The 13526-nt window shown below is 35.4% G+C and overlaps 3 protein-coding genes across 6 annotated transcripts in view; 2 read left to right on the top strand and 1 right to left on the bottom strand.

The window, feature by feature from the left end:
* LOC112146538 (UNC93-like protein MFSD11) overlaps positions 1–3694 on the bottom strand; it is an 8110-nt gene extending 4416 nt beyond the window's left edge. Inside the window, exons 1-7 of one of the 3 annotated variants that reach the window (XM_024272409.1) lie at positions 3632–3694; positions 3249–3301; positions 2851–2906; positions 2653–2760; positions 2499–2578; positions 1771–1867; positions 60–118 (exon numbers count right to left, since the gene is read on the bottom strand). In XM_024272409.1, coding sequence (XP_024128177.1) covers positions 60–118; positions 1771–1867; positions 2499–2578; positions 2653–2760; positions 2851–2906; positions 3249–3301; positions 3632–3650 — 472 coding nt within the window. In that variant the 5' untranslated portion in view covers positions 3651–3694. Of the gene's footprint in view, positions 1–59; positions 119–1770; positions 1868–2498; positions 2579–2652; positions 2761–2850; positions 2907–3248 lie in introns of all 3 variants that reach the window. The other 2 variants (XM_024272410.2, XM_024272408.1) reach the window with 2 other exon arrangements.
* Positions 3695–4319: 625 nt separating this feature from the next.
* Positions 4320–9161, top strand: ubfd1 (ubiquitin family domain containing 1). 2 transcript variants are annotated; one of them, XM_024272411.2, is made up of 7 exons: positions 4320–4556; positions 6076–6342; positions 6420–6628; positions 6705–6770; positions 6853–6958; positions 7040–7122; positions 8736–9161. In XM_024272411.2, the coding sequence occupies exons 1-7, from the start codon at positions 4541–4543 to the stop codon at positions 8844–8846; spliced, it is 858 nt and encodes a 285-aa protein (XP_024128179.1). In that variant the 5' UTR covers positions 4320–4540; the 3' UTR covers positions 8847–9161. The 2 variants fall into 2 exon arrangements, with proteins under 2 accessions (XP_024128179.1, XP_024128180.1); XM_024272412.2 differs by lacking the exon at positions 4320–4556 and adding an exon at positions 4662–4811.
* Positions 9162–10245: 1084 nt separating this feature from the next.
* On the top strand, positions 10246–13143 carry rmi2 (RecQ mediated genome instability 2). The gene is made up of 2 exons (XM_024272116.2): positions 10246–10623; positions 12894–13143. The coding sequence occupies exons 1-2, from the start codon at positions 10353–10355 to the stop codon at positions 13043–13045; spliced, it is 423 nt and encodes a 140-aa protein (XP_024127884.1). The 5' UTR covers positions 10246–10352; the 3' UTR covers positions 13046–13143.
* Positions 13144–13526: the final 383 nt, after the last annotated feature.

The following is a 13526-nucleotide window of genomic DNA, read 5'->3' as shown; positions in this document are numbered from 1 at the left end:
TCCAAAATTCTTACAATCCAGTTTGATTTGACTTTGATATAACATCAATCTGACCTTACCTGATATGTCAGTTTTTCCATTCCAGTCCAAATAAATGTACAGATTCCCAAACAGCATGCTGCAAAAATACAAGCATCATGAGTTACAGACATTAATAACATTTTATGCTCATTACACAAGCTGGACCTTCTGAAATCCTGCATTATCTGAGACGATTCGTTTCACCTTGAAGCACCAAAACCTCTGATTCAGAACAAACATGCACAAATTGTGTTTTGCTATAGAATTGTGCTCTTTTATTTACTCACTTGTAATCTTAAAGTGAAATGTTTTGCACAGCAACCTCCAAAAATAAATAAATAAATAAATAGTAACGCATCTTGCCTGGAATCCAAAGTCACAGTGTGCTATTATAAACTCCTAATGTGAAATTAATACAAGAATCAGAGTCATGTGAGCTAACGAAGCACATGTTGCCTTATCTCTAGGGAGTTTTCATGCTGCAGCATTACAAGTTAATAAATGCTGATGATACTGGAGAATGCTAGAACTTCACAGGAGGTTCAAACTCCTCGTTTTTAATGGACTTCAATTAACTTTAGTCTTTTTTTTCTGGTGGAGATTTGGTTTCAGTATAAAATCAGTTTAAAGCACAGCAGTAACAAGGTTTGAAGGACTCCATTACCTCTTTTCTAAATCATCATCATCATCAAGTTTGTAGATTTTATCCTGTTAAATTTCTTCTTTAATAAGCAGACATGAAACCAGGTTTGTCCCTTTAATGTCATTGCTAAAAATTGGTTATTTAAGAAAACCGATTAAAAACTATGCAAGTAAACAACATAATAATGTGTGCAAGGTAATATAGTAACGAGCTGCAAAAAATACACTAAGGGTGTAACTAATTTCCCTTTTTAATCAATATAAACCTGTCAAACATATGAAAATATTTTCTTGAAATTCCCCAAAACAAAATAAGAAAAAAAATAATCTTAGTTTTTTCAGTCTCTTTAGGCTTTTTAGTATTTCCTTGCTGGTGACTCCGCCCACTTCCTCCAGAATGCACATAATCAAACACAATATTTAAACAGAAGAAAAAAAGTTTCTATTTGTTAGATCAATAGTATTTTTCAAACCAAAGTGGACTTTTATTCATATCAGTATTCTAATTATTATTTATTTATTTTGCCCACTGGATACCTTTGAGGGTTTATATTGTTCAAAAATATGTTTTTAATCATGTTGGTTGAATTTCTACAAGTTTTGTGCTACTTTATAGATACATTTTGTTATAAAGTTGCTTCTTAAAGATCCATTCAGAAAGAAAAGTAATTTTGGAACCATTTTGTGGCATCTTTCTCATGATGGAGGACACATATATATATATATATATATATAGAAAATAAAACTTTTGTTGGTTACATTTTTGTGACGAAAAATCCCCTTTGAAAAAGAGTTGTATTTGTGACATAGAAACGCTTTGGTAAAATCATTTTCGCCTAAATTTTTGCAATTTTTGCAAACATTTACAATTCTCCCCTCAAATGATACCACCTCTATGGCTCAATAAAAGACTGTCATAGTTTGAGATGCTAAAATTTCAAACATTCATTCATAAAAATTACAAACTTTACTTACCTCCTCATCTGAGATGCAATTTTAAGTGACAGGGTTAAAAATAGGATGTGGACACTCATAATAATCACAGGTGTTTAATTTTTATAATTGAGTGCTACAATATGCTAAAAATACACAGACGAAGCTGCATACCTGCACTGGAGGAGAGCCCAGAACATCCCGGTATTCCTGTTGATGGTTGATGCTTCGGAGTTTTCGACTAGAAATTCTCCTTGAGCGGTCCATAACACTGCAAGAGAGAGTGGAGGGAAAACTAAGAAATGGTCATTTAAATACACTACTGTGTAGTAAAAAAGGCATAAACATACAACCACCTAGGAAAGTTTTTTTTTTTCCTTTTTATGAGCAAATCTCAAAGTGCTGCACATCACTTATAGAGAAGTAGTGCCTAAACCATTTAAGGTTTAATTAAAGACACCCTGTTTATAGCATCATCACCATCATCATATCCCATAATCCCTGTATGCATGATTACTCATTACTTTGATTTTTGAAAACAGAAATTCAGCAGCCTGAGGCAACAAAGTACTTACATGCCTCAATTTCTTGTGCTTTTGTTGAAACACCAGCTTGCTCCGGGGATCATACGCACATTTTAGTAAACGGGATGTGACCGCGCATGCACTAAGACAATCACTGAACGTTAATGTTGGAGGGGGAAGTGAGGCATGAATAAATGTTTCATTCCAGGGAAATTATATTAGGATTTTTGATGTTTTTTAAAAGGAAAAAAAAAACTAATAGGAATTAAAAATATAAATACTCCAAAACCCTGTAGAATTTATATTTATATCTCACTTTTGGACGGAGTTGTGTTTGATACGAGTTAAAATAAAAATAAAAATAAAAAAAAAACTTACAGGCTGCTCCGATGCCAATGAGTACGGAGGTCAGGTAAAAGGACCAGGTGGAGGGGATGATAAACACTGCAATGTAACCACTAGACACACAATAAACCACATATTTCAGCATCAGTCCAGAAAAAATCTCACCTTTTTGCACCTACTTGCTTACCTGTATAGAAGACCACTCAGAAACATGCACACTTTTGCACCAATGACTTTCACAACAGTTGGTGCAAGTAGATTGGAGAAGGAAAACACTCCATAGATGATGCCAAGACTGCAAAGGAGAGTCAGAAATTACAAAATAAAAGCATATCTTCTGCAGAAAATATTTTTATTATTATAAATAATAATAAATGTCATCTACCTGTGGTACCCACTCCCAGTAAAAGTAGAGTTTCCAAGACTTTTCACTACAGTTTGCTAAAATAAAGAAGATTAATCTAGTTTAGATCAGATCATGCTCCAAAGTCATTCATCCGCTGCTCATTTAATGACCATTTGAGAAAATCAGAAACACGAGCTTCGCCTGACGCTGGCCTTTATCCTGCCATCAACATCTGCACTTTTTTACAAAAAATAGAATATACATTCACTGTTTACAAAACAGACAATACATTTTAGTTGAAATAATATATTTAGATCATTTTATTTAAATTACGTTCTTAAGAGAATGCTTTTTCTGAGTTTTCCTAAAGTTATCTCAGGAAAACAAAAACAACAAAATTGTAGTTTTTCGTGACTTTTTACAAAAGTTTAACTTACTTCAACGTTTCCACAGGTGGTGAAAGCGGTGAAAATGAACAGAAACCCCAAACCTAAAATCACAACGTTGTAAGTCCTCCTGTCTGCCATGCTGATCTTCTCTTCTTATTCCTCCAAACACATTGTTTTGAATTTGGTTGCTTCTTGCAAAAACAGTTTCTTGGTTACTAAGCTGCAAATCTTAATATTTCCACACGGACTGGAGAAAATGCATGGAAGTGAAGTTTGGCTAAACTTCTATCGCAGCAGAGACCATGGGATGGACACAGTAACAGTGCAGTACATTCAGAAAGACACTTCCTTCTCATAATTTACAAAGTACACATGACAACTTGTGACTTTCATTATAGCCAGTTTTCCCCCCTCTTTGTTTTCCTTTTTACCCCTCCGCTTCGTTGTCATGGATGTCGTCACTGACCGTCAGAAGTTGTTTATTTTTTAACCCCCGCTGCCGCTTCTTCTTCTTTATCAAAATTTTGACACATCTTTGCTGCCGTCCAGAGGTGAACATGTAAACTCCAGTTTTACTATTGTGTAATTTGTTTTTTGTTAGGTGCCATAAAAGTATATTTCAATTATAAGATGACATATTCCGACAGTCAAAAACTAAAACTAATTTAAATCGAATTAAAAAAGAATGTAATTAATTAATTATGGGAAGCCATTGTTTGCAAAAACAACACGTATTCACTTAATTTTGACAGGGAAAACAATTTAAAAAATGTGGATTTTATTTAATTATTTTAATATTATGGATTTAAAATTTAAAAAGTGAAAAAACGACAAGTTATGTACCTTTAAAATATATCGTTAGAAGCCTTGTGGCTTTTGCTGCAATGTCTGCAATGAGACAAAGAGAGTGTCAAATTAGGATGCTAACTGCAACTTACTTCCGGGTTTGCTACGAAACCTATCTTGATCAGATTAAAATAAGATTTCTTAATAATATTTATCCCTTTATTTCCTATATTCTAGCTACTGATTTTATATTACAGTTTTTCACAATTTAGTTAGTTGGACATGTATTATAAGCTGTTTTATTTTTTTTCCCCAAAGAAACTTTTGGAGAGACATTATTCTTGGAGGCGCATGCGCAGCTATTCATGATTCGACTGTGCTAAACCATTAAGTGCTGCTCTTTGATAAAAAGCAAAAAAGACAAAAGCTATTATTTGAAAATTCTAAGCCTTTGCTCCTTTGTACATTTGTGTACAACCTTTTCTCCGTGGGAGAGTCCTCTTGTTTCCTCTACTCTCTTTGACACAACCTACAGCAGATTGTACACAATCATCATGGCGACCCAGGATGGTAGGTTTTTAGAAAATGTTGAAGTCTTTCCTTAATATTGTAAACTGTTGAATGATTATCATCGGCTGGACTTTAACCCGTTTTTAGAAACACGTTTAGCGTCGTAAGGAGTCTAAAAGCCGTCGTGTTGGGTTTAGTTCCTTCTCAAATTCTCTTCTTAAAATGTTGTCCAGTGATGCAGCAGGCTAACGTTATGAATTGCTAACATTAGTTGGATTTAGCAACAGTTTCGCGAGTATTGACCTTGTTATCAGCGTGAGTATCAATGGTTTAGTTAGGGCCGGTAAGTTTAAAAGGTAAAAGAGGCTGCTGGTGAACGCTACATTAGGAATGTTACCGAAATACCAGCACAGTATTTCACGTTCCCACAAGCAGTTTTGTAACCGCGGAGGCTTAAATGCGGCGTTTTTCTAGAGAAGCCACGTCGTTATTGAGACAATTTACGTTCATGCCGCTACTGCGTGCCTTAAAATCGCGCCACCAGGCACGCAAATAAGAAGAGTCTATTGGGTGGTTTGCTGAACGAGTCGTGGAAAGTGCTAGAAAGAAAAGTCGGCGAGAAGAAAAAGCGAAAGTAGATGTTAGCCAAGTCCCCGCACTTTGACGTTCACTCCGAAGCAGCTTAAAAATACATTAATTTTTAATTCTGTCCTGCTTTCCCGACTTTTAAAAATACTTTTAGCCCTTTCCTGCAAATATGTGTCTGTATAATGTTTGGATTTATTTTTATTTTACCTTTCTTAAGTTTTCCAATCAATACATTTTTGTATCAAATTTTTTTTCACAAACCAAGACAACTTACACAAACAAAAACCTTTTTTTTTTCTTAAAAGAAAGGAAATAATATATACTATAAATCAATATTTTCACTTTTTATTTTTATTTTACTGATTTCTAATTCAAGCTACATTTAAAGAATGTTAATTTAATAGTTATTTCCATTGCCTGTACATGAGAGCTGGACTGAGTGACTCCTCCCACTTGGCATTCCAAACAGGAAGTATCCACTCACTTCAAGAAGCCAAAATCCCATAGATTTAAATAGATACTCAGTTAAATTTGTCAGAATGACCATTCTTGCTTTTTTTAAAGCATGTTCTTGTTCGAATCTTATTTTTAATCTTTTTTTTTTTTTCTGTAGTATAAGTTATTCAAGTTACAAATTGGCCAATCAGATGCCTCAAAAAAGTACGTAGTCTCATATTGAACATTCAAAACGTTGGACAGAATTTTTTGTAGCCTGCTTTCAAGTGGTAGAGGAGCTCACTTCTCATTGGTGAGTGGCCAACTGACGTCATCTGGCTCCAACATGGCGACGTCTATATCACTAAAAATTGTGACTAAATTGACTTTACTTCAATGGAGCTGGAATAAGTTATTTTCTCACTCAGTCCAATTCTCATATACAGCCAATGGGTATATCAATTGTTTTTAAATCACAGTTTTGTGTCTGTATATTATGTCTGAGATGAATGTATTATGAGAAAGGGCTATTTAGGATATAATATTGATTTTCCAGGAAGTGCAGAAGTAACCATGGAAACTGAGCCACAGCCAAAAGAAGCTGAACTCCTTGGTGACGATGTTGAGAAGACTGATGAGAACTCATCAAGCATAGACACAGGAAACTCAACTCAGGACTGTCCTCTCAGCAATGGGGACGACGCAGACGACGAGCAGGAAACCGTTGACTTGAAGATTATCTGGAACAAAAATAAGTACGATCTGAAAATACCTGTCGACAGCACAGGAGCCAAGCTAAAAGAAAGAATCCACTCACTCACAGGTAAAACACTCAAACATGCCTTCCAGTGGTTGATTCACACATTCTGAGAAGGAAATTACAGTTTTCTGTGTGTCTAGGTCTTCCGCCAACAATGCAGAAAGTGATGTACAAAGGCTTACTTCCAGAGGACAAAACGTTACGGGAAATTAAGATAACAAGTGGGGCAAAAATAATGGTGGTAGGATCAACAATAAATGATGTTTTAGCTGTTAACACGCCAAAAGAGGTTGTTCAGCAGGAAGTTAAAGCTGAAGAAAACAAGAAAGAGCCTTTATGCAGGCAAAAGGTTAGATCTCTAATAGTTTTTTCTCACATCATGTCATCATATTTTAGCTATTTTTAATCCTGCACTGTGATTTTAGCAACACAGGAAAGTATTGGACAAAGGAAAACCAGAAGACATCATGCCAGCTATTAAAGGAACAAAGGTAGGAGCTCACTTTGTGGTGTAATATTAAAAAAAAAAAAAGTTTAATCCTAACAATAACCGCCTCTCCATCCTAACAACAGGAACGATTACCAACAGTGCCTTTATCTGGAATGTTTAATAAGTCTGGAGGAAAAGTTAGACTCACATTCAAACTGGAGCAGGATCAATTATGGATTGGAACAAAAGGTGAGAAAGTGGCTTCAGACTCATTTAGTGTGAGGCAGAGATGCTGATGGTTCCAAACTTCTTGTTTTTCTTTATCCACAGAGAGAACGGAGAAAGTCCCGATGGGCTCCATTAAAAACGTTGTGTCTGAACCCATCGAAGGCCACGAGGACTATCACATGATGGTAACTGGCTGCTGCGTGTGCTTCTGTTTAATGAACTAAAGTTTAAAAACCAGCAACACAGACTGTGAGGCTTGTTATTAAAAACTGAACTAATCATTCGTTTAGTTATCTTTAGAAAAAAATATCTAAGAGGAATAGATGGAATTAGATCAGTAAAGATCCACTCAAGTCGTCTTTTGATCTATTTTTAAATCATTCCCAGTGGTCTTTTAATGATGATTATGTCGTTTTTAGAGGGAAAAAAATAAAATAATTGTTGTTTTCAGGATAAGGTTATTCAATATTTGTCTCTGAGTTGTGGGTGGGACCACTGTTGTTTCAGTGTATTGACAGAAAAAAAACACAACAGTCATTAATCAGTTGGAATGTTTGTGATGCAAGGAGATCTGTCAATTTCACGACAAAAAGCCAGAGAGACGGATCTAGAGTTCAGAGCATAGATGCAACATAGATGATGTAGACAACTCCAGGCTCATGACTGATTACCTGGTTCAGGTGTGTCCAGCCAATTAGAATATACCAGTTTGAAAACATGCAGATGTGCGGCCCTCGAGGCCTGGAGATGCCTCTCCCTGATGTAAGCTAACTGACGGTTGTGAGACTCTCCTGACTAGGGAGACACACCATAGAAGGACCTGGGTAAATTTGGCATACATTTCCCATCATCCTCTTGTTCACACATTCTCCCACTAGTTTACAGCCCCTCAGTACCCCCAGTGAACATTACAAGTGGAACAACAATGATGAGCATTACAGTTGTACAGTTTTGAAGGAATAAATTGAAAAAGAAATACTCAGAAATGCAATTTTAAGCTTAGTTTTCTTAACATAAGTCCCCCCTCAGAGAATAAGGGGACAGTTTTTTTTCTTTCCTCATTTCTTTGATTGATAACCTCTTAATTGTAGATGGTAAGTTTGTCTTTTGTTTGCAAAAAAAGGCTCTTCGGTCCAACTTTTGCTCTGTTCAAAGGACAAAGGGTTGTCGCGTTTGTGGCTTTTTTTTTTCCTTTCTTCTTTCTGGAAGCTCTCAACAACAAGTCATACTTTACCATTTCTTCAACTTTTAGAGAATTATTTCAGGAAGTGAAGTTTGTAGATCTTTTTCAATTTTGGAATACTCGACTTGTTGTCGTTTTGTTACGACTCCTGTAGACTGTGTAGTAAAATCAGTTTGAAATCATTTTCACTCCATTACGTTTGTTCCAGCTGAGTCACAGCCTCAATTTAAGCGACCTATTCATCCTCATTTATATGCTACATCTGTTCATTTTTATTTATTCATCTAAAGCTGTAAGTTGGGAATGGTTGCTCTCAGTTTGACTGTCCACAGGTTATCCCACTGAAGGCACAGAACCTCTTATATAGTGATCATGTGTGTGCTAATAAGAGGCTTATCGGTCAGACACATAATTTCATTGGGATGAATCACAGAAAGATCAGACTCGGTAGGACGGTAAACAAAAGCTTCTTTGTCTGAGTTTTGTTTGTTTCTCCCAACAACGCTTTTTTTTTTGTTTAATATTCAGCTGAATAGTTGATGCAGAACTTTGGATCTATGACATGTTAGTTTTATAAATAAGAGTGTTCTCATCAGTGTTTTTCCATTCTTTCAGGCTTTTCAGTTGGGTCCTACAGAAGCTTCTCAGTATTGGGTCTACTGGGTGCCTGCACAGTTTGTCGATGCAATCAAAGACACAGTCCTTGGAAAATGGCAGTATTTCTAATGTGCCTCTCTTTTGACAATGAAGAACTGGGACTTAGAGGAAGCGCCAATGAAAAATGAAATGGGAAGTCAGCGAGACTTAAGGATCTGCTCTGAGTTTATTTGAAGGAAATTGACAGTTGCCTGTGGACTAATCATATTGTTTTTAGGCTAAAAGTGCACTACATGGCAGCATAATATTTCTAAGCCCTGTTGATCATTCGTGGTTTTCAGCAAATTCAAGGGAAAACGATTTTAACAAAAAAAATGTACAGAAATTGCTAACACTTTTCTTCAGTTATTCTTAAAGAAATAAAAAAATTATTTAATAAAATTACACAATTGAGTCTTTGTTTTCTTTGCTCTCATTTGTCTACAGGATTTAGGCCTTTTATATCGAGAAATTACTAGTTCCTTTGAAGAAAAGCTATGAATTTTTGTTTATTTTTTACTTAACACATTTCGTTTTTTCTTCTTTTTAAAACAATCTTTTTACTAAACATTAATTATTCTTAAAAAATAATCCTATGCTTAATAAAATCTCCAAAAAAGAGGAATATTATGTGTATGCATTTTTTTTAGACCCACTTTCTATTTTCAAACTATTAATGACTCTGGCTCTGGAGCCACACAGGGCTCTTTTACTACCTCAATTATGGTCCTCTGGTTAAAGAAAAATAAAATGTTTTTAAATTAACAAAATTATCTTAAAGCAAAAAATAGAGAAATGTATCACTCTCTTCACTACGGTAGCCACAATGTTCCAACAATCCATCAAGAGGTTCAGCTTTGTAGTTTAACAAAGACGGACCAAAACATTTTGACAGTTTTGATACTCAAGACAGATTATAAATTTGATTTTTTTTTAAATGTAAGGATTTTAGTGCACCTTATGGTTAAAAAATACGGTTAGAGCAAAGGAATTTGTTCAAGTTCAATTTACAAGTATTTAGCTTAGATAAAGTAAACTGTATATTTTTTTCAACTATAGTACTAGCCTACTATGTTTGCTGAATTCAGATGATCCTATGTTACACAGTGACTTTTATTTTGAAATAATTTCAAGCATACCTCTGTTAAAGCATTTTAATATTTTTAAAAATAGGCTATTTACTCTTTGTTAAGTTTACGTTTGCCCCAAAATAAAAGGTCACTTATATTTATCACAATAGTAATGATAACATAAATACAAATCAGTGTGTTATTTTTCTAAAGAACACTTTGTGGCTCCCACTGGATTATGTTCAGTGAAAATTCGAACCTAATTACTATTTCAGTGTTGAAGGTTGGGAACTCTTGAATGTTACGAATAGTGTTTGTAGTTGGTATGCTTTTGTAAAAGCAGTAAAACCACTCATCAAAACGTTATACTTTTTTACACGACAAACCGAAGCTTTTATTCTGATGATAGTGCCTGACGTTGTACTTCCGGGGAGTATCCAAAACAACTTCCGGTTATCGCTTTTTTGGCGGGTAATCAGAAAAAAAACAAACAAATGTGAGCTAAAAACTATTCCGACGAAAGAGAATGGCGGCTGAGAAGACTCGTCCTCCGCCCGTTAAAGTGCTGTCCGGTCAGCTGCGGGCGGCGGGGATTCGAGGCGAGGCACACGGCGCGGAGGGCTGCCTTATCAGGGCGGGTAGAAACGGCTGTTTGCGGGTGTCGCTGGTGTGGATGCAGGGGACCGTGGTGGAGGTCCAGCGGGAGACGAACAGCGTGTTGCTGATGGATGAGACGGGAACCTTTACGGTGCAGGGGGTCGACGGTGTTCCTCAGGGCAAACCGTGCTTGGTTAAAGGTACATTTTTAATTGAAAGTCTTATTAGAGTCTTATTTTGTTTCTCCTCCTAAATTAGGATAAACTTTGAAACTATCCACGACGCTGAAGTTGGCTTCCGATTCGCGAGAGCGTTCCACTTTATTTTTCGAACTCAGACCACCTAAAAACAGGCCCTGTTCGAAAACTACTGTACGTAAACAGTTCAAACCAGGATTAAATGATGCTTTAGATAGTAAAGATGACATCAATCACAGTTTCTGATTTGTGAAAGCTTTTACTGATTTGTGAAAATGTGAAATAGGATGTTTTTATTGCATTTTTTTCCCCTTGATCACCTAAGAACAGGTCCTGTTCGAAAACTACTGCATCGACAGTTCAAACCAGGATTAAATTATGCTTTAGATAGTAAAGATGACATCAAACACAGTTTCTGATTTGTGAAAGCTTTTACTGATTTGTGAAAATGTGAAATGTAATGATTTTTATCGCATTTTTTGCAGTCTGACCACATAAGAACAGGTCCTGTTCAAAAACTACTGTACCTAGACAGCTCAAACCTGGACTACAGGAATCCAAGAAGGAAGGACGAGGCGACATTCCAATTTCCAAATTCAGCTCACAGAAGAAGCTTGCAACCGGCTGTCAGGTTGGGCACATAGTTATGGTCAGGGCAAGCAACTGACTCACAAATAGGTCATTAATTCATGTTCCAGAAAATAAATTTAGTTTGATAAGGATATAATAGTTCATGGATTAAAATTAATAATATATAAGTAACATTTTTGTATAGAGACAAAAATGGCTATGGGCTGTTATAGTTAGGGTTTTGGTTTTTAGATAAGTTTTTCCTTGTTTTGATTACTGATAAATTTTAAAGCATCTGCTTTTGTGTTGTGTTTTTTTCTGTTTTAACTTTTACTTCCATTGTTCCGAATATCCTTGATCCGTTGGACCTGTGCCTAGTCAGAAGTGTCATAATATGTGTCCAAATGTTGGTAACATTAATTCTGGCATAATGTCTTTCTGGTATTCCTGATCTGCAGCCCTTTGTGTTTTTAATAATAAATATTTGTTGTTTAAAATAACTGTTGCATCCCATTTTGTGCATTCTAGTCCTCTGCCAAAAATTTGTCTCACCAAAAAGAAAAGGACTGACTATTGTGATTTAAAAAACATAAAATAAATGTAAATACATCCAGTGCAAAAAAAATTCAATTTCAAATTTTCACGAATCAATAAAAGCTTTCACAAATCAGAGACTAAATATAATTGATTCTTTACCATTTAAAGCATAATTTAATCCAGGTTGAGCTGTCTAAGTCCTGTAGTTTTTGAACAGGACCTGTTTTTATGTGGTCAAGGGGAAAAAAATGCGTTTAAAAATGATCGTATTTCAAATTTTCACAAATCAGCAAAAGCTTTCACAAATAAGAAACTATGCTTAATTTATTCTTTACTATCTAAAGCATAATTTAATCCTGGTTTGAACTGTCTAGGTGCAGTAGTTTTCGAACAGGACCAGTTTTTAACTGGTCAGTGTGCAAAAAATGTGATAAAATCCTCCTATTTCACATTTTCACAAATCAGCAAAAGATTTCACAAATCAGAAACTATGCTTAATTTATTCTTTACTGTCTAAAGCATCATTTAATCCTGGTTTGATCTGTTTACGTACAGTAGTTTTCGAACAGGACCTGTTTTTAGGTGGTCTGAGTTCGAAAAATAAAGTGGAACGCTCTCGCGAATCGGAAGCCAACTTCAGCGTCTTGTAAAGGATGATGGATGATGCACATGTCATGTTTGACTTGCCATGGGTGTATTTTATTTTGAAATGATTTTTTGCTCCTGTCAAAAGTGAAGTTTAAAGTTGTTATTCGTTAAAATTACAAGTTATAGTTTACAGCAAATATTTTAAATCTACATTTCATAAATTATTGGCCACATAAACATAAGTCTTTGTAATAGCAAATGTAATATTTTTCATGTTTTCTTGGATTTTTAACTTAATCCTGCTGCAGCAGATTTATTTACCTTTTTTGACATGGGGTGTTTTATTATTATCAAGACCTACAAAAATAAGGTTTTATTGATAGAAATCTAAATTTCATAAACCTTTGGCTACATAAATCTAAATAAAGTGTATTTTTTTAAAGGTTAAGTAGAATTTGTTAAATAATAAACTTATTTTCATATTAAAGGTTGCAGACATCTGAACTGAAGAAATGGAAGTTAACTGAAGTGACTTAACCTACCAAAAAAAAAAAGATTTCCACTTCTGTTCTCGTCAGGGAAATACGTCATGGTGATGGGTCTCATCCAGACCGTCTCCCCAGAGCCGATCCTCCGTGCAGTGAAGATGGCCGACCTTTCTGAGCTGGCCGTCCTTCACAGACGGATGTGGAAGCTGGAGGTGGAAGACCTGCAGCAGGTGCTGGCCTGAGGCCGGACTCACTACAAAGCCAAAAACTCCCCCAGAAATTGCCTTCCAAATCTGTGGGAACTTCTTGCTGAATGTAAATAAAAACAGTTCACACACTAGTTTCAATAGTTTAAAAAAGAAGCTTTATTTGGTAGTGCCCATTACACTGGTAACACTGTTAGATAAATGGAAAGTGTTAAGTGACCTATATTGGCTGATTAAAACAAAAAGAACATCAACCGAACTCTCAATTTAAGTAACCCATACTTAAAACTGGAAAGTTCATTAACATAGAGAAACTGTTTTGTCAAAAGAAATTAGATTTTTAGGTCATCTGGTTAAAACTTCGATCAAGTTTAAACATGCTATGTTTGTCATTGTTTTTCAGCTGTTCTACTGAATGAATAGCAAAGACTGAAGTGTTTCACACTGAAGATTTGCTAATAACACTCTGTAGTTCAGGTCAGAGAGAAACAGCCCCCGGTGAGAAGGTCGAGCCTGA

The sequence above is a fragment of the Oryzias melastigma genome, linkage group LG8 (genome assembly GCF_002922805.2).
Source record: "Oryzias melastigma strain HK-1 linkage group LG8, ASM292280v2, whole genome shotgun sequence".
Lineage (NCBI taxonomy): Eukaryota > Metazoa > Chordata > Actinopteri > Beloniformes > Adrianichthyidae > Oryzias > Oryzias melastigma.
This window is presented reverse-complemented; position numbering and strand designations above follow the sequence as displayed.